The sequence below is a fragment of the Theropithecus gelada genome, chromosome 3 (genome assembly GCF_003255815.1).
Source record: "Theropithecus gelada isolate Dixy chromosome 3, Tgel_1.0, whole genome shotgun sequence".
NCBI lineage: Eukaryota > Metazoa > Chordata > Mammalia > Primates > Cercopithecidae > Theropithecus > Theropithecus gelada.
The window spans coordinates 181,191,912-181,213,114 of record NC_037670.1 but is presented as its reverse complement, the minus strand read 5'-3'; the positions used below and the strand labels follow the sequence as shown (position 1 = coordinate 181,213,114).

The 21,203-nt window shown below is 45.3% G+C and overlaps 1 protein-coding gene across 1 annotated transcript in view; it reads right to left on the bottom strand.

Moving 5' to 3' along the window:
- UBE3C (ubiquitin protein ligase E3C) overlaps positions 1-20,614 on the bottom strand; it is a 141,451-nt gene extending 120,837 nt beyond the window's left edge. Inside the window, exon 1 of the mRNA XM_025378882.1 lies at positions 20,215-20,614. Coding sequence (XP_025234667.1) covers positions 20,215-20,280 — 66 coding nt within the window. The 5' untranslated portion in view covers positions 20,281-20,614. The remainder of the gene's footprint in view (positions 1-20,214) is intronic.
- Between the last annotated feature and the right edge of the window lie 589 nt (positions 20,615-21,203).

Sequence of the window (21,203 nt, the reverse complement as noted above, 5' to 3'; positions counted from 1 at the left end):
AATTGCTAAGCATTTATAGAATGATTGTTAGCATGTTTGTAAATATCTTGATTTAAAAAAAAAAAAAAACTGTGAGGTTTTTGTTTCATCTATTTGGCTTATCTTCCATTAACAATTTACTCCATTTACACAGTATTATCAGCTTCACATCCGTTTCAGTTCAGTATTTTCTGGCTCTCAGGCACTAACACAATGCTAGCCATTTTATACACTTCAAAGAATACTGCCTTTGAGTAAACGAAAATGTTAAAAGTTAACATTTGTGAATAATGCATAAGCTAAAATGTGTGTGTGGGGGGTGGGGTTCTTTTTTGTAGACCTACATGAAATAAGAACCTCTATGAAAATATGAGAATCACCAATTTCACATATGCAAAACATACTTAAAGGTGCATCATCATAAGCCACTAGAAATCATATTTATAAAACAGAATGCACAAAATGATGCAAATTCTAAAGAAATTTTTTAAAATGCTAGGAAAATATTTGACCATTTACCATCACAACGATGGGGAAAAAAACTGACTATGCATTAACAGCATTTCATTTCTAGGAGATGGATAGGGTTCCAATAGGTAATTGTTAAACACATTTCAGTATATCCTACATTTCCAATTATCAATATTATCTTATAATCATGAGCTCATTTCTAAAAATAAAGTCTAACTGACTACAACCAGTTACAGATTTCTTTGTTCCTTCTCCACTCCTGCTTCACTTGACTAGAGAAAAAAATGAAGTATCCAATGCAAAATGCAATCATTTAAATATCACAATATACACCAAGAGACTTTCTTTTCTTACCTCAGAATTGTGTCGTAAATAAGACACTATTTTAATAGCAAAACTCTAAAGACAATTTATATGTATCCATTGATAGGAAAGTGGTTATATTAAGTATGATATAAACTATGCTATGGAATATTATATACCACAAAAAATAACAAATATAAAGATGCTGATATGGAACCACTAAAGACATTTTTTTGAGGTGAAAAAGCAATATGATCTCTCATTTTAACTGCAAATGAGGGGAGGACAGTTTATGTTTAGACTTGTTCTGAAAGGATACTGAGAAAATAATAGTGGGAAGTTAGGGGGTTCAGTGACATGATGATTTCATGGATGCTCTTTAGAAGGTCTATTTATTTATTTTTTATTTTTTTATTTTTTTGAGACAGAATCTCAATCTGTCACCACACTGGAGTGTAGTGGTGTGATCTTGGCTCACTGCAACCTCCACCTCCCGGGTTCAAGCAATTCTCCGCCTCAGCCTCCCAAGTAGCTGGGATTACAGCCGCCTGCCACTACACCTGGCTAATTTCTGTATTTTTAGTAGAGACGGGGTTTCACCATCTTGGCCAGACAGGTCTGAACTCCTGACCTTGTGATCCACCCACCTTGGCCTCCCAAAGTGCTGGGATTACAGGTGTGAGCCACCATGCCTGGCCTATCATTTTTTTAAAACAGAAAAAGTTAACTTTTTTTCTCCCAGACAGGGCCTCGCTGGAGTGCAGTGGTGCAGTCTTGGCTCACCGCAACCTTGCCCCCACCCCGCCAAACCATCCTCCCACCTCAGCCTCCCGAGTAACTGAAACCACAGGTGCATACCACCATGCCCCTTTTTTATTTTTTAATTTTTTTTTGTATTTTTGGTATAGACGGGATCTCACCATGTTGCCCAGGCTGATCTGGAAGTCTTGGGCTCAAGGCATCTGCCTGCCTCAGCCTTCCAGAGTGCTGGGAGGAAAGTAAACTTTTTTAAAAAGCCACTCACTGACTGCAGAGTAGAAACGTAATCATTCTTAGAGCAAGAAAGACTCGTGATAATCTAGTTTGGCTTTCTCATTATCAAGAATTATGACTTTCTGGCTGGGCGTGGTGGCTCATGCCTGTAATCCCAACACTTGGGGAAGCCAAGGTGGGAGGATCAACTGAGCTCAGTTCAAGACCAGCCTGGGCAACACGTGAGACCTTGACTCTGTTAAAAAAAAAAAAAAAATTAAAAAGAGAATTATGACTTTCCCATTACATGATCCAATAAAGAAAAGCCCAGAAAAGATGAACAGCTAAGTCACAGACAGTTGGTTCCAGAGTTAACTATTCTTTTTTCAAGGTTACACTTTCTACGATTTCATCTTTTGCAGTAAAGGGGTAAGATGTGATGTGAACTGTGCTAACTGCCAACAAACTAGTATCTACTAACACATCTCTAAAATAATATTTAAAAAATTAAACAATTTTGTGTTGTTTTTGAGAAGGAGTCCCACTCTTTCACCCAGGCTGAAGTGAAGTGGTACGATCTCTGCTCACTGCGACCTCCGCTCCTCTGGGGTTCAAGCCATTCTCCTGCCTCAGCCTCCTGAGTAGCTGGGATTACAGGCGCCCGCCACCATGCCTGGCTAATTTTAGTATTTTTAGTAGAGACGGGGTTTCATCATGTTGGCCAGGCCGGTCTCAAACTCCTGACCTCAGGCAATCCACCCCCCTCGGACTCCCAAAGCGCTAGGATTACAGGCGTGAGCCACCACGCCTGGCAAAAAATTAAACAACGTTAAAGCTGCATTGTAAGAAAAATTAGTTCCAAAAGATATAGGACTGTTGGAGCCCCCTTCTCAGTGCCTGCAGGATGTGGTCCTCAACTTTCCAAGCAGTTACAGGAATGCACAAGTAAAGCAGGAGACAGAAGCAAGATGTGCAGGCAAGACAACCTGCCCAGACACAAGGGAGAGGCCTTACGGCATCCGGAAAAACCACAGGGCAGTGTTGTGGGTTTTGCTAAATTATTTGGACACTCTGGGCCTTAATTTCTTCCTCCACAGGACACTAACACCTCTGCCTCACATAACAGAAGTCAAGATCAATGAGCACATACAAGAAAAGCGCCCTGCAGGAGAACAAATAATGAGTATCACAGCAGATCTCAACGCGGCAAATAAGGAGAGAAACAAACATCCTTAAAAGAAAATGCCCTCTTGATCACGGTGGATAAGCTTTTTGATGTGCTGCTGGATCTGGTTTCCCAGTATTTTATTGAGGATTTTTGCATCGATGTTCATCAGGGATATTGGTCTAAAATTCTCTTTTTTGGTTGTGTCTCTGCCAGGCTTTGGTATCAGGATGATGTTGGCCTCATAGAATGAGTTAGGGAGGATTCCCTCTTTTTCTATTGATTGGAATAGTTTCAGAAGGAATGGTACCAGCTCCTCCTTGTACCAAACCACATGATTATCTCAATAGATGCAGAAAAGGCCTTTGACAAAATTCAACAGCCCTTCATGCTAAAAACTCTCAATAAATTCGGTATTGATGGAACGTACCTCAAAATAATAAGAGCTATTTATGACAAACCCACAGCCAATATCATACTGAATGGGCAAAAACTGGAAAAATTCCCTTTGAAAACTGGCACAAGACAGGGATGCCCTCTCTCACCACTCCTATTCAACATAGTGTTGGAAGTTCTGGCTAGGGCAATCAGGCAAGAGAAAGAAATCAAGGGTATTCAGTTAGGAAAAGAAGAAGTCAAATTGTCCCTGTTTGCAGATGACATGATTGTATATTTAGAAAACCCCATTGTCTCAGCCCCAAATCTCCTTAAGCTGATAAGAAACTTCAGCAAAGTCTCTGGATACAAAATTAATGTGCAAAAATCACAAGCATTCTTATACACCAGTAACAGACAATCAGAGAGCCAAATCATGAATGGACTTCCATTCACAATTGCTTCAAAGAGAATAAAATACCTAGCAATCCAACTTACAAGGGATGTAAAGGACCTCTTCAAGGAGAACTACAAACCACTGCTCAGTGAAATAAAAGAGGACATAAACAAATGGAAGGACATACCATGCTCATGGATAGGAAGAATCAATATTGTGAAAATGGCCATACTGCCCAAGGTAATTTATAGATTCAATGCCATCCCCATCAAGCTACCAATGAGTTTCTTCACAGAACTGGAAAAAACTGCTTTAAAGTTCATATGGAACCAAAAAAGAGCCCACATCTCCAAGACAATCCTAAGTCAAAAGAACAAAGCTGGAGGCATCATGCTACCTGACTTCAAACTATACTACAAGGCTACAGTAACCAAAACAGCATGGTACTGGTACCAAAACAGAGATATAGACCAATGGAACAGAACTGAATCCTCAGAAATAATACCACACATCTACAGCCATCTGATCTTTGACAAACCTGAGAAAAACAAGAAATGGGGAAAGGATTCCCTATTTAATAAATGGTGCTAGGATAACTGGCTAGCCATAAGTAGAAAGCTGAAACTGGATCCTTTCCTTACTCCTTATACGAAAATTAATTCAAGATGGATTAGAGACTTAAATGTTAGACCTAATACCATAAAAACCCTAGAAGAAAACCTAGGTAATACCATTCAGGACATAGGCATGGGCAAGGACTTCATGTCTAAAACACCAAAAGCAACGGCAACAAAAGCCAAAATTGACAAATGGGATCTAATTAAACTAAAGAGCTTCTGCACAGCAAAATAAACTACCATCAGAGTGAACAGGCAACCTACAGAATGGGAGAAAATTTTTGCAATCTACTCATCAGACAAAGGGCTAATATCCAGAACCTACAAAGAACTCAAACACATTTACAAGAAAAAAACAAACAACCCCATCAAAAAGTGGGCAAAGGATATGAACAGACATTTCTCAAAAGAGGACATTCATACAGCCAACAGACACATGAAAAAATGCTCATCACCGGCCATCAGAGAAACGCAAATCAAAACCACAATGAGATACCATCTCACACCAGTTAGAATGGCGATCATTAAAAAGTCAGGAAACAACAGGTGCTGGAGAGGATGTGGAGAAATAGGTACACTTTTACACTGTTGGTGGGATTGTAAACTAGTTCAACCATTATGGAAAACAGTATGGCGATTCCTCAAGGATCTAGAACTAGAAGTACCATATGACCCAGCCATCTCATTACTGGGTATATACCCAAAGGATTATAAATCACGCTGCTATAAAGACACATGCACACGTATGTTTACTGCGGCACTATTCACAATAGCAAAGACTTGGAATCAACCCAAATGTCCATCAGTGACAGACTGGATTAAGAAAATGTGGCACATATACACCATGGCATACTATGTAGCCATAAAAAAGGATGAGTTTGTGTCCTTTGTAGAGACATGGATGCAGCTGGAAACCATCATTCTCAGCAAACTATCGCAAGAACAGAAAACCAAACACCGCATGTTCTCACTCATAGGTGGGAACTGAACAATGAGATCACTTGGACTCGGGAAGGGGAACATCACACACCGGGGCCTATCACAGGGAGCGGGGAGCGGGGAGGGATTGCATTGGGAGTTATACCTGATGTAAATGATGAGTTGATGGGTGCTGACGAGTTGATGGGTGCAGCACACCAACATGGCACAAGTATACATATGTAACAAACCTGCACGTTATGCACATGTACCCTAGAACTTAAAGTATAATTAAAAAAAAAAAAAGAAAGAAAGAAAATGCCCTCTGCAGGTTTTAGGCCCTCATTGCTCTTCAGGCACAAGTGCGGGTGCTTCTCCATTGATTTCCCTGGCTTCAGGCCTTGACTCCCTAGAATCAAACACCCAAACTGCCCCCCACGCATCTCTAAAACCTAAGTCTCATTAATGCGCTTAAAACCCTTTAGCGGCTTTCCAGTCCTCCCTGAGTATGCCTTACTGTGGCCTACAATGTGCCCCACCCCCACCCCAGCTCTGTCCCTGATTACCTTCCTCCCAGCTCTGTCCCTGACTACCTTCCTTCCAGCCTTCTCTTCTACTTTGCCCACACCCTTTGCCCACCCCCATTCTGGCCACAACCTGTAGCTGAACACCCTGTCTCCATGGTTGGACACCTTTGCCCATGCTGTCCCTCTAACTGGTGACAGTAATGTTAATATGTAAATAGTCCTAAGACTCCCACCCAGTCCAGCACACAAAAACTGATGCTTGCCTGGGGATCTGGAAATAGGATACACACATGGTACTAGAACAGAAGGTAAACCAACTTCTGGGTACAAGGCTGTGCGGAAGTGTTCTCAGATGACGGCCACTTTTCTGTGATGCTCCACTGCTTCTCACTTCCCTCACCTCTCCTCCCCGTCATGACAGGGCCACCGCCTGCCCCACGGTTGTCATGGTGACAAACCAAGGACTGACTAACTCCAAAATCATTGACTCCCCTTGGTCCAACTGCATAGGCCCCTCTTCTCTCCAAGAGTAAATGGATTAAAAAGCTAAATGATCTAAATCAGTGAATTTGCATTGTTACAAACAAATGACTCCTTATGGTTCTACCAGGCTTTTTTGAGGAAGACACTTAAACGGCTTAATAGTATTTCAGGCAGGGTAATGCAGGAACCTAAACGTTTCCAAGCAGCATAAAGGAGAAGGTAAGAGTTCACAAGAAAAGACAGCACATGATCAGGAGGGCTCATCTAGAAAAATGGCATTTTAAGTCAGTTCTCTATTTGCTTGTTTTTCAAGCTGCTCCTAGTATGCCAATTTCTTTGTTACATTTCCAAAGAGCTACACGATCTCCTCTGAGTGAACTCACATTCACCAAAATGTATGTTGACAATGCTTGCTTTTTAACTCACTGTGTTGTTATTTATGTAGCCAATAACTACTGATATAGAAGGAAAGAAGTAAGAAGGAAAACCACAACTTTTAACTAATAGGCTGAGACAGAAAACACAGCATATTTGTTTTGCAGTGCTAACATTTACGACTTAGCTAAAACCGAAGTTCCCTTCTATGGTGGCTTTAGGATTATTTCCACAAATGCTTTGCTATTGCTTCCCTTCAGGAGGTGGAGCCCGATTTCCCTCACCCCAAGAGTGGGCTGGACAAATTCACTATGACCAAAGTCACAGTGTGTGGCTTTGAGACGGTCAGTCACCACAGGCTTTGCCCTTCCTCCCTGCTCTGTCTGGTCAGCAGCTTAGCGGGAAGCCAGCTGCCATGAGGACACGGTATCCCTAAGGAGCCCCGCAAGCGGCCGAGAACTGACTCTCCTGCCAACGGCCAGCACTAACTTCCAGGCTTGTGAATGGGCCAGCCCCAAAGTGGATCCAGATGCCTGCCCCACAGAACTGACCAAGGTAACAAAAACGTATTGCTTTAAGCTCTATTATACAGCAATAAGCAACGAGTATCTTTCTTTCATTCAGTGGAAATTAAGAAACTGGGAAAGTAGCTATCTTGACTGTTCAGATTAACATAATTTAAATGCAGACTGCAATACTGTTTTGTAATCTACTTATTTCCATTAACAAAAAATCATGTTCATAAGTATGCTAATAAATTAATGATAGACATTAATATACATCATGACCACTTTAAATGGCTGCACAGTATTTCACTGCATTATTATATTAACGGTTATTTAACAAATGTCCCATATTTAGACATGTAGGCTGTTTCAGTATTTTTCAGTATTATAAGTAACGCCATAAAATCACCTTTCCCATGCATCTTCTCCTATGCATATTAGTTCACTAGAATACATTTTTACATTTCTAAATGTAGAAATTTGTTCTGCTGGATCAGAGGGGACGTATCTTGTTAGACTTTTTTTTTTTGAGACAGAGTCTTGGCCTGTCACCCAGGCTGGAGGGCAGTGGTATGATCTCGGCTCACTGCAATCTCTGCCTGCCAGGATCAAGCGATTCTTCCGCCTCTGCCTCCCGACTAGCTGGGATTACAGGTGGGTGCCACCACGCTCAGCTAATTTTTTGTATTTTTAGTAGAGATGGGGTTTCACCACATTGGCCAGGCTGCTCTGGAACTCCTGACCTCAAGTGACCTGCCAGCCTCCACCTCCCAAAGTGCTCGGATTACAGGTGTGAGTCACCATGCCTGGCCTTGTTAGACTCTTGATAAACCTGTTATAACCAACCCTAGGTGGGTTATGCCCAGTGTCTGTACGTATGCCCTCAGCAGCAGCAGGCATTACCGCCTGTAATTTGACCACCACCAAAGGTGACGGGCTATGGAAAGCATGGCTTCTCCTTCATGCTGACAAATGGTAAAGGGTGGCATTTGGAGGCCTGAAGAGAACAGAGGCATGCAGAAAGCAGTTGCTTTAAAGGCAGTATACAACACAGGTCACAGTCAAAGAATAAGATGCCCCACTTCCAAATTCCTAGGTGCCTACATTCTATAATAGAAGAATTAAAGAAAAGTCACAGAGGGAAGCTCCTTACAGCTTTTGCAAGAACTTCTTTTGAGGCTATTCTACAGTCTTATGAGACCATCTATTTTTTAACCTTTTAAAGATCCTAGCTGGCGATTCACACTGTAACTCAAGAAAATCAGCACACATTCAAGTGGTCAAAGCCAAGTAGGGGATATGATGAGGCAAGCCAGATGCCTAAGGCACAAATTTAAGGAGGCATTCACTCTCAGGGATGTGCCACTGCAGAGTCAGCCCGTGCATGAACCTGACAGTGTCTCCTTAAATTTTGTATCGTATTTTACCCACTTCCCTGTACGCCCAGATGTAATGTCCAAAGAAAATGAGACAATTAGTCTCAAGTCTCACTCCTTGCATTCTGCTTGGTTTCTATTTTTAAAAATCGGTTGAATTCCTGGCCGGGCATAGTGGCTCACGCCTGTAATCCCAGCACTTTAGGAGGCTGAGGTGGGTGGATCATCTGAGGTTAGGAGTTCGAGACCAGCCTGGCCCACACGGTGAAACCCCCGTCTTTACTAAAAATACAAAAATTAGCCAGGCGCAGTGGCGGGTGCCTGTAATCCCAGCTACTCGGGAGGCAGAGGCAGGAGCATTGCTTGAACCTGCGAGGCGGAGGTTGCAGTGAGCCGAGATCGCGCCACTGCACTCCATCCTGGGCGACAAGAGCAAAACTCTACCTCAAAAAACCAAAAAAAAGAATTCTTGACCTTATCTGTAGCAGGGAACTACAGTCTTCTGCTCCTATATGTAAAGGATACAGCATAACTGTATTCAAGGGAACAAATACAGTGTTGCTAAATAATACCAGTCCTGACAGTCAATCAACATTTTCAGAGTCAGTCTGGGGTTGGGTAGTGGCAAGCCTGGAGTTCCAGCTCCTCAGGAGGCTGAGGCAGGAGAATCGCTGGAGACCAGGAGTTTGAGGCTGCTGTGCACTACGATCATGCCTGTGAATAGCTATCGCACTCCAGCCTGGGGTACACAGTGAGGCCCTGTCTCTTAAATGGAAAAAAAAAAAAAAAGAAGAAGAAAAAAAAGGAACTAATTTGATCTTAGAAAATATTGACTTTATTTGATGCCAGATCTGTAAGAAAAAGTTTTTATGTTCCATTGCAATGTATAGGGAGCATTATACTAACACATGCATTACATGCATGCTTTTTTTTTTTTTTTAACTTAAAATTATATTTTTAATGTATGGTATTAGAGAGAATTCAAAAGATGAAGTTATTAGGATTCCAATTATAAGTTCATGTCTAACTATGTTTTTCATTTTGTTTTATTTTATTTCATTGCCGTAGACTAATACATTTGGTCTCTTATTCTGTTTTTGTTACACTGTGATTTCACAATTGCCAAGAGAATGAATTAATTCTCTGTAGTTTTGCTTTCTTTTTTTGTTGTTGTTGTTTTTTTTTTTGTTTTTTTTTAAAATTTATTTATTATTATTATACTTTAAGTTGTAGGGTACATGTGCATAACGTGCAGGTTTGTTACATATGTATACTTGTGCCATGTTGGTCTGCTGCACCCATCAACTCGTCATTTACATCAGGTATAACTCCCAATGCAATCCCTCCCCCCTACCCCCTCCCCATGATAGGCCCCGGTGTGTGATGTTCCCCTTCCTGAGTCCAAGTGATCTCATTGTTCAGTTCCCACCTATGAGTGAGAACATGCGGTGTTTGGTTTTCTGTTCTTGTGATAGTTTGCTAAGAATGATGGTTTCCAGCTGCATCCATGTCCCTACAAAGGACGCAAACTCATCCTTTTTTATGGCTGCATAGTATTCCATGGTGTATAAAAATAGCATAAAATGTTTTAAAATATTCTAGGTAATCTAGGTAATCCCTTCAATTATATAATAGAAGGCAGTTTTACAAAGCTAAGCAATCAAGGTCTTATCATCTTAACAATCTAGACATATCAAAGGGGAGGAATTAAAACTGGAGTAAATGAGGTCAAGCACGGTGGCTCACACCTGTAATCCCAGCACTTTGGGAAGTTGAGGCGGGCAGACCACTTGAGGCCAGGAGTTCAAGGTTAGCATGGCCAACATGGCAAAACCCCATCTCTACTAAAAACACAAGAAAAATTAGCTGGACAAGGTAGTGGCACCTGTAATCCCAGCTACTCAGGAGGCTGAGACAGGAGAATCACTTGAATTCAGAAGATGGAGGTGGCAGTGAGATTGCACCGCTGTACTCCAGGCACTCCAGCCTACGTGACAGAAGGAGACTGTCTCAAAAAAACAAAACAAAACAAAACAAAACAAAACTACAGTAATTGGTTTTGGTAGGCCCTAGAGTATCCTCATTCCGTAAGGCCAGTAACACCCTAATACCAAACCAAAGACATCACAAAAACTCCACAAACTGATGTCCCTTATCAGAACAGATGCAAAAATCCTGAACGAAATATCAACAAGCTCAATCTAACAATGTATACAAAGAATTACGCATCACAATCAAGTGGGATTTATCCCAGATATGCAAGACAGGCTCAATATTCTAAAATGACTTAATATGATCCATCATATCCACAGGCTGCAGAAGGAAAATCACATGTAACATTAACAGATAGAGAAAAAGCATCTGACAAAACCCAACATTCATTCACGATAAAAACTCTGCAATCTAGGAATAGAGGGGAATTTCCCCAATATGATAAAGAGTATCTACCAAAAAACCCACCAAACATCATACTTAATGATGAGAAACTCAAAGCTTCCCCACTAAGATTGAGAACAAGGCAAGTTTTCACCACTCCTTTTCAACTATAATCCTACCTAATGCAGTAAGACAATAAAACGCATTGCTTTCTGACGGTCTTAGAAAAGAAAAAAGAAGAAAAAAAAAAAAGGCATACACATCAGAAAGGAAGAAATAAAACTGTCTTTGGCTGCAAATGAAATGATTATCTATGCAGAAAATTCCAAAGATCAACCAAAAAACCCCTCCTGGAATTAAGAAGTGGTTATAGCAAGATTTCAGGACATAAGGTTAATATACATAAAAGTCAACTGCTCCTCTACCCATAAGCAATGAACTGGAATTTGAAACTGAAACACAACACCATTCACATTAGCACCTCCCCAAAATAAACACTTAGGTATAAATCTAACAAAACATGTATAAGGTATATATAAGGAAAATTATATAACCAATGAAAGAAAGAAAAGAACTAAACAAATTAACAGATATTCCATAATCATGGATAGGAAGGCTCAACACTGTCAAGATTTTAGTTCTTCCCAACTTCATCTACCAATTCAACGCAATCCCAATCAAAATTCCAACAGGTTTTGTGTGTGTGTGTGTGTGTGTGTGTGTGTGTGAATATCAACAAACTGCCTCTTATGGAGAGGCAAAAGATCCAGAAGAGCCAACACAATACTAAAGAAGAAGGAAGTCGAAGGACTCACACTACCAGACTTCAATGCTTCGTATGGTTGGGCGCGGTGGCTCACGCCTGTAACCTCAGCACTTTGGGAGGCCAAGGCAGGCAGATCACTTCAGGTCAGGAGTTCAAGACCAGCCTGGCCAACATGGTAAAATCCTATTTCTACTAAAAATACAAAAATTAGCCAGGTATGGTGGCACATGCCCATAATCCTAGCTACTCAGGATGCTGAGGTAGAAGAATCACTTGAACCCAGAAAGCAGAGGTTACAGTGAGCCAAGATCATACCACTGCACTCCAGCCTGGACAACAGGAGACTCCGTCTCAAATTTTAAAAAGTTCAGTACATACACTAAGTATTATACTTTACTATAAATCTACAGTAATCAAGATGGTATGGTATTGACAAAAGAGAGAGAGATCAGTGGAGGAGAGAATAAAGCCATAACAGAGTTTAGAAATGGACCCATACAGGCACGGGGGCTCATGCCTGTAATCCCAGCACTTTGGGACGCCGAAATTGGCAGATCACGAGGTCAGGAGTTCAAGACCAGCCTGACCAACATGGTGAAACCTCGTCTCTACTAAAACTACAAAAAGTAGCCAGGTGTGATGGTGCACACCTGTAATCCTAGCTACTTGGGAGGCTGAGGCCAGAGCGCTGCTTGAACCCAGGAGGCAGAGGTTGCAGTGAGCCGAGATTGCGCCACTGCACTCCAGCCTGGTAGACACAGCGAGACTCCGTCTCAAAAAAACAAAAGAGAAATAGATCCATAAAAATATAGCCAACTGATCTTTGACAAAGGAGCAAAGGCAGGCATTCAATGGAGTCGGGGAATGTCTTTTCAGAAATGGTGCTAACTGGACATCCACAAACAAACAAACTTCAAAAATTAAAAATCTAGACGCAGATTTTACACCCTTCACAAAAAGTAACTCAAAATGTATCAGAGACCTAAATGTAAAATACAAACTTATAAAACTACTAGAATATACGAGAAAATTTAGGTTACCTTGGCTCTGATAATGACTTTTTAGATACAAGGCCGGAAGCAAGATCCATGAAAAAAAACACTGGCGAGTTGGACTTCATTAAAATTCAATAGTTATCCAATGTCACAAATGTAGCACACAGATACAAGATGTAAATAACAAAGGAACAGCGCACAGCTGAGAGGAGGTTTTGAGGACTCTACAGTTTCCCATCAATTATTCTGTAAACCTTAAACCACTCTAAAAAAAAATAGCCTATTAATTGATAAAAAAATAAAGTAAAAAGAAATGAGCTGTCAAGCCATGAAAAGAGCCTTAAATGCATATTACTAAGTGAAAGAAACCAATCTGAAAAGATTATATAGTGTATGATTCCAACTATATGACATTGTGGAAGAGGCTAGAGTAGAAACAGTAAAAAGAGCAGTGGTTGCCAGGTGTTACAGGGATGGGAGGAACGGATGAACATGAGAGCAATGAGGCTTTCTTTCTTTTTTTTTTTTTTTTTTTTTTTTTTGAGACGGAGTCTCACTCTGTAGCCCAGGCTGGAGTGCAGTGGCCAGATCTCAGCTCACTGCAAGCTCCGCCTCCCGGGTTCACGCCATTCTCCGGCCTCAGCCTCCCGAGTAGCTGGGACTACAGGCGCCCGCCACCTCGCCCGGCTAGTTTTTTGTATTTCTTAGTAGAGACGGGGTTTCACCGTGTTAGCCAGGATGGTCTCGATCTCCTGACCTCGTGATCCGCCCATCTCGGCCTCCCAAAGTGCTGGGATTACAGGCTTGAGCCACCGCGCCCGGCCGAGGATTTCTTTCTTTTTTAAAAGAGTGTCACTCTTGCCGCCTAGGCTGGAGTGCAATGGCGCAATTTCAGCTCACTGCAATCTCTGCCTCTCGGGTTCAACCAATTCTCCTGCCTCAGCCTCCTGAGTAGCTGGGATTACAGGCACCTGCCACCACGCCCAGCTAATTTTTCTATTTTTAGTCAAGACAACAGTTTCACCATGTTGGCCAGGCTGGTCTCTAACTCTTGACTCCAGGTGATCCACCCTCCTTGGCCTTCCAAAGTGCCAGGCCTCCTTCTTTTTTCTCTTTTTTTTTTTTTTGGAGACAGAGTCATGCTCTGCCACGCAGGCTGGAATGCAGTGGCACAATCCAGGCTCACTGCAACCTCCACCACCGGGACTCAAGCAATTCTCCTGCCTCAGCCTCCCATGCCCAACTAATTTTTTGTATTTTTAGTAGAGACGGGGTTTCACCATGTTGGCCAGGCTGGTCTCAAACTCCTGACTGCCTGCCTCGGCCTCCTAAAGTGCTGGGATTACAGGCGTGAGCCACCGCACCTGGCCAGCACTGAGGATTTCTAGGGCAGTGACACTCTTCTACATAATGCTGTAACAACAGATATATGTCATCACATATTCTTCAAAACCTACACAATGCACAACACACAGTGTGAGCCTGAATGTACACTATGGACTTCAATTAATAATAACACATCAGCACTGGTTTATCCATTGTAACCAATGATCCACATTAATGCCAGATGCTAGTAACAGAGAAAAGTGAGGTGAGGGAGACTAGGCATATGGGAACCCTACCCTCTGCTTGATTGTAAACCTGAAACTGCTCTAAAAAATAACTTTTTTTTTTTTTTTAAAAGCACTGGACAAACATTAAAGTGATCTTAATTCTACTCCCACTATTGTCAGAACTATCTACGAAAAGTTACAAATTTTCAGTTCCTCTGGTCTACAAACTTTTCTATATCCATATCCATCCCTAGCTTCTTTAAGTCTCAAAATCCTTCCCATTGCCTGCTCACACTCAGTTCTCCCCACTCTCGGGTATTCTCCAAGACTCTGAAAGTTATGCCACTTCTGTCTTCCCTACATTTTTAACGCCCTCACTTCCCAGTCTATAAACTTGTTTCCCCCGTCCCCCAAAACAAACAAAACTCTTCCGAAACCCCGAATTTCCCTCTATCATCCAATCTTCTGTTTCTTTTCAAAAAAGGTCTACCTTGTTGCCTCGCCCCTGCCTTATTTTTTAAGAGATGGCGTCATGCTGTGTTGCCTAGGCTGGGGTGCTACGGCATGATCACAGCTCACTGCAGCCTTGAGCTCCCGCACGCCAGCGATCCTCCCGCCTCAGCCTTCGGTGTGGCGGATTACAGGCGTGTGCCACAGCATCCGGCCTGCGGTCGGCCCTGTTTCTGACTTTCCATCTGCTCTTCAATGTGCTATGCTCTTGACTTCCTTAACTCTGACTACCCTACAGAATATGCTCAAATCACCCAATTCTTCCCAGCTCTGCAGCCAGTGGGCTCTGTGTCTGTGCAGCACTTGGCACTGCCTGTCACTCCTCCCTCCTTGAGATTCACTCCCGGGACACCGCTGTCCTCCACTCTAGGAGGTGTGACTCTTTTGTAAGCCCCGCCCCCAACCCCCACACGTATTAAACGTTGCAGTACCTCACGAGTCCCACCCTGTCCCAAACTCCAAGCCCTCTTAGGGAACTGTGTTCCAAGCCACCAGTCTGTTGATAACCCCCAAATCTGCATCTCTAGCCCAGACTGCTTCCTGTGTCTGTCCCACAGGAACCCAGGCATTCAGTCAACAACCACTCCCTGCTTCTTGAAGAAGCTACCCCCGCTCACAGGTGCACCTAGACTGCTCCATTTGAACTAAGCCTCCAAGACCCCCTCAGACTGAGCTTATCAGCTGGAAATATGACCCAGGCCAATCAGACTTTCCTCTCCTGAAAATTGGTAATTATGATCAAACTTTCTTGACGCTTAAGCTAGGAAACCATGTGTGTGAAATGGAGAAAGCCAGTCTGCAGAGCCAGGAATGAAGGAGACAAAGAAGGGGGTACACCCAGCTCCCGGAGAAAGACAAGCGGCTCCTGTGGTGGTGACATGCTGTCTGGGTGTTTCCGACCTTGCTATTCCGTCAGACACACCTATCCTTTCATAAACTTGTTTTTGTTTCTCTTTGTTTTGCCTACTAAGCCAGTTTTAGTCCATTTCTGTACCTAAAATCAGATTACCCCAAGATATTCTTCTATACACTACCAAGAAAAACATACCACCAATTAAACTGTATCATGCTATCAGTGTGTATCCTGATGTCAGAAATATTTAAAGGTAGAAATCAGTATGACTTAAAAAATTAAATTTCAGGCTGAGTATGGTGGCTTACGCCTGTAATCCCAGCACTTTGGGAGGCCGAGGCAGGCGGATCACCTGAGGTCAGGGCCAGCCTGACCAACATGGAGAAACCCCATCTCTACTGAAAATACAAAATTAGCCGGGCGTGGTGGCGCATGCCTGTAAACCCAGCTACTTGGGAGGCTGGGGCAGGAGAATCGTTTGAACCCAGGAGGCGGAGGTTTGCGGTGAGCTGAGATCCAGCCATTGCACTCCAGCCTGGGCAACACTGCACTCCAGCAGGAGCGAAACTCCGTTTCAAACAAAACAAAACAAAACAAAACAAAAATTCAACTTTTATTTTAGATTCAGGGGGTACCTATGCAGATTTGTTACAAGAATATACTGCATGGGCCAGGCGCGGTGGCTCAAGCCTGTAATCCCAGCACTTTGGGAGGCCGAGGCGGGCGGATCACAAGGTCAGGAGATCAAGACCATCCTGGCGAACACGGTGAAACCCTGTCTCTACTAAAAATACAAAAAAATTACCCGGGCGCGGTGGTGGCGCCTGTAGTCCCAGCTTCTAGGGAGGCTGAGGCAGGAGAATGGCTTGAACTCAGGAGGCGGCGGAGCTTGCAGTGAGCCAGGATCACGCCACTACACTCCAGTCTGGGTGACAGAGCGAGACTCCGTCTCAAAAAAAAAAAAAAAAAAAAAAGAATATACTGCATGACGCTGAGGTTTGGGGTACAAAGGACCCCATCACCCAGGGGGTGAGCGTAGTAACCAACAGGTAGTTCAGTTCCCCAGCCCTTTTCCCTGTCCCTCTTTTTCCTCCTCTAGTGGTCCCTGCTATCGTCCCCATCTTTATGTCCATGTGTAATCCATGTTTAGCTCCCCAAAGTGACTCTGAATCAATGGAATCCAATCTACATCTACTCCACACACCCCCACTCCACAAACCTGAATGCCTTCTTGTCTTCCACCCATCCTTCAGGACTAAGCTCCAAACTACTTTACTTTTTCTGAATCAGGATCAAGGGAAATTTAGAATGTAGCAATTACTCTCTATTGTTATTTAATTTTTAATTGCTTAAGTCTTATCTGCCCAGCAAGATTATAAACTTCTTCAAGCCAGACTTGTTGTACACAGATCTATACAAATAATAAGTACTAAAAGTATTTAACTTGAAAAAAGAAAAAGGTTATTCGACAGATGGTAACTACTCCATTTTCCACTAAGCTCCAGAAAGGGAAGATTTCAAATAATAATTTAAGACGTGAGAAAAGAGCAACTATAACTTCTCATTTTTCCAACAAGGGAAGGGACTTATGTGGCAGTCAAAGAGAATTCAGGAAAATAAGCATATGTAGGTGCTCAACATAATTAGTTGTCAGGAAACAAAATTAAAACCACAAAGAAACTACATCCTCACTAAAATTAAAGGGCTTGCAATATCAAGTGTTGGCAAAGATGTGGAAACCTGGACACCTTCAGATGCTGTGGACATGCGACGTGGGGAAACTGTGGCAGCGGTGTGCACAACAGCTGAACATACATTTAACCGAGGACCCAGCACAAGAGTATTAGGTGCACCAAAAGGCACACATGCCAAATGCCTGTAAGAAAACAGAATAAACCATGGTGCATTCACACAAAGGGCAGTGCCGTGCACAGAGGCGGGTGGAATCCGCCTCTAAGACAGAAGCCGAGCCAAACAAGCCAGGCACAAAGGACAAGCGGCAAGTGGCTCCATGACCCTGAAGTTCAACAGGTAACGCTAATCTACAGTAACGGAGGTCAGGAGGACAGTCACCTTTGTGGGGCTGGAATACAGACATACCCGGCATAATGACCTTTCAGTCTGTCAACAACAGACCACATATACACCGTGGTACATAAGATTATAATTTGTATTTTTACTGTATCTATGTTTGGATGCACAAATATTCACCACTGCATTAAGAGTTGCCTACAGTATTCAGTACAGAAACACGCTGTCCAGGAGGGTAGCACAGGAGCAACTGGCTGTACCAAGCCGCTAGGTGTGTAGTGGGCAACACCAGCTAGGTGTGTGTTAAGTGCACTCTGATGGTCCCACAACAACCAATTGGCCTAGTGACAGTGTCCCCCTCTTTAAGTCACACATGACTGTAATTAAAGGGTGAGAGTGCAAGGGAGCCTCTGGAATGCTGGGAATGGTCTTCCTTTGATGTGAGTGGTATTCCCTCTACAGGAGAGTGTCCATATGCAAAAATCCTTCAAGCTGTACATACAGCTGGGTCCCCACCCAGATTCCTTAACCAGGCCAGGGCACCCATGCCCCAGCTGCTGCCAGTTGCTACTAAGGGCTCTTTACTGCCACTCTCTCCCAGAAGAATGGCCCTCGGCTCAGGGTCAGCAGTGCCACACTCCCACCCTCATCCCGGGGTGGGGGGGGAGCCTACAGCCACCAGCCCCTCTGCAACAATTAGGGCCAATTGTGGCAAGCTCCTGGTGAGATGGGGCTAAAGCTAGCCTCCAGCTGAGATGCCTTTTCCTTCCCTACCCAGCTTCCCTCACGCCCTTCCTCTTCAATTTCACTTGCACAAGGATCTCCTTAGTGCTTGTGAAGCTGACTGTAACTTACCTTATACCCCACTAAAAAGTGTTTTGTTGGCCGGGCGCGGTGGCTCAAGCCTGTAATCCCAGCACTTTGGGAGGCCGAGACGGGCGGATCACGAGGTCAGGAGATCGAGACCATCCTGGCTAACACGGTGAAACCCCGTCTCTATTAAGAAATACAAAAAACTAGCCGGGCGAGGTGGCGGGCGCCTGTAGTCCCAGCTACTCGGGAGGCTGAGGCCGGAGAATGGCGTGAACCCGGGAGGCGGAGCTTGCAGTGAGCTGAGATCCGGCCACTGCAGTCCAGCCTGGGTGACAGAGCGAGACTCCGTCTCAAAAAAAAAAAAAAAAAAAAAAGTGTTTTGTTTTTAAAGGGGTGATTGTTTCACACAGCTCAGGGTATCTTCCCTTGAGATTCTGATCAACAGATAAGAAACCTCACTCCCTCAGAGCAGAGATGCACTCCTTGGTGAAAACGGACCAACATCCATGGCCCGTGGGGTGTTCCTGCCCGCAACAGAGGCCGCGCTGCGCTATGAAAATGGCATGGAGTCTCAGGTGGTCTGCCACTAGCTTGCTGTGTGAATGTGCACTCGTTCAAATGCTCTGCAGCTCACCTTCCCAACCTGTAAGCAAGGAAATTTGGTCCAGAGATTCTCGGAAGTCTCTTCTAACTGGAGAAATCCTTTGATCTCTTAAGAAATTTTCATTAACATGGAAGCCCCTAGGTGCTACCACGCCCACCCTGTAACCGCACAGTACTTAGTTGTGGAGCACAGCGACTTGCAAGCAATCACCATCACACAAACCTCAAAGCTTAAAAAGGATCAGCACACTTCTCTCCCAACTCTTGACCCAGGTTCCCTTCTACCCTCAGAAACTACCAAACACAGCACCATGGCACAATCTTAACAGCAGTTCCTCCTTGGCCTGCCAGCATCCACTCCGCGTTACGTGCCTACCTGGTGGTTGTGATATACAGAATATACTGACAAACAACAAAAACTAGGTGAAGCAATTTAAAGAACATTTCAGAAATGATGGGAAGGGGTGGGAAGGGAGGGGCGGGAGCAAGACCACACAGCATTCAAAGACTTAGCGGTTCCAGTGAACCAACTGATGCCCGTCTTCAGGGACAGACAGCTGGAAATTCTAGACTAGAACAGAGGCGTCATGGTTTGCCTACCCTTATCCTAAACAATGACCATGCGAACAACTTATGGCCCATCACAACAGATACAAGTCCGGAGTCTCTCCACAGTTTCCGGGAGGCTGGTAGCGAATAACTGCCCTGGTCTTGGATTCAAACACGTGGCTATTCATGAGGCGTTCTGCCTCCACTTCAGAGATTATTGACATCAGCAAATGCGTGCCGTTCACCTTCTACAACCGAAAACGCCCTTCAGGTGGCATTCGAAAAGCAGCCACTCCCTGATGCCATGCGGGAGCGAGCACGGAAAGCCCCATTTCTGAAAGCAAACACCCAGAAAGGGTAAGTTCACCTTGGGTGGCACAAAGCATGCCAGGGTTCACCGGCCGCCTGCATGGAAGGGAGCCACGGCCAGCGCGCCCGGGTCCCGAAGCGCAGCGGACAGGCAAGGCCCCCACGGGCGCGGCCTCCAGTTCTAGCCAGGGAGGCCCCGAGTCCAGCCCTAAGTCCTAGGCAGAGTCCTGGCCCCAAGTCTCGGCCCCGAGTCCAACCCCGAGTCCTTGCTGGGGCTGACCCGAGATCCGGCGAGGAAGCCCCGAGTCCCGGCCAGGGAGGCCCCGAGTCCAGCCCCGAGCCCCGGCCGTGCACGTCCCGAGCCGAGGGAGCTCCGCCAACCCGGGCCTCACCTTCCTGCTCGCGCCGCCAAGAGACACCTTGGGCCGCGTCTTGAAGTCGCCTTCGAAGCTGAACATCCTGGCAGCCTAGCCCATGTGCGGACGGCGCCGCCGCGGAAGCAGCCGGGCGGGCGGGGCACGGGGCGGGCTGGGAGGCTCTCGGCGCCCGCCCGCCCGGCCCAGGGCAGCGAGGACGCGGCGGCCGGGAGGCGACCCGAGCCCGCCCCCGGGCTGTACCCTCCCAGCCCTGCCCTGGGGCGGGAGGGGCGGCAACACTGGAGGGGCGGCCCTGCCTCGCCTGCCCCTCATCCACGCCGGCCACTGCTCCGGCCGCTGCAGGGGCGCCCAGCGGGCAGCAAACCCGGCGCTTGCACTGGAACTGCCGCCTCGGGAGGGAAGATGGCGGTCAGCCGTCACTGCGTGCGCGGCCCTGCAGACGTGCGCGCCTCCGCCATCGACGGCACGGCGCTCCTCCCGGCGCCTCCGCCAGCGTGCGCGGCCCCGCAAGGCGCGCTGGAGCCTGGGGAGGAGGGCGGTGACCTGGGCACGCGGCGGAGTGGGCGGGGCCTGGTGCGTGCGGAGGGCGCGGCGGGGGGCGCGGCGGGGTCGGGGCGGGGTGAGGGAGGTTTTGGGTGCGGGGCGGGATGCAGGGAAGGCGGAGTGCAAGGCGTGGGCCGGGGTGGGGTGCACGGCAGGGTGCGTGGTGTAGGGTGGGGTGCAGGGGCCGGCACCCGGAGCGGCCAATCTGGTGCCAGACTCGAGTGAGTGAGGCGGGAAAGGAGCAGCTAGGCCCAGCCCGTCTGTTTACACCCCACCTGTTCTATGTCTATGACACGCACAGACGGACGTAAATATTTACCATGTACACAGACATGCGCAGATTTGCCTCATACATACACAGCACACATATGCATCAATATATACACACAGCATCAATACATATCAATATGTATCATGTACACATACCTGTGTATGCATAAATATGCTCCTGGACTTACCAT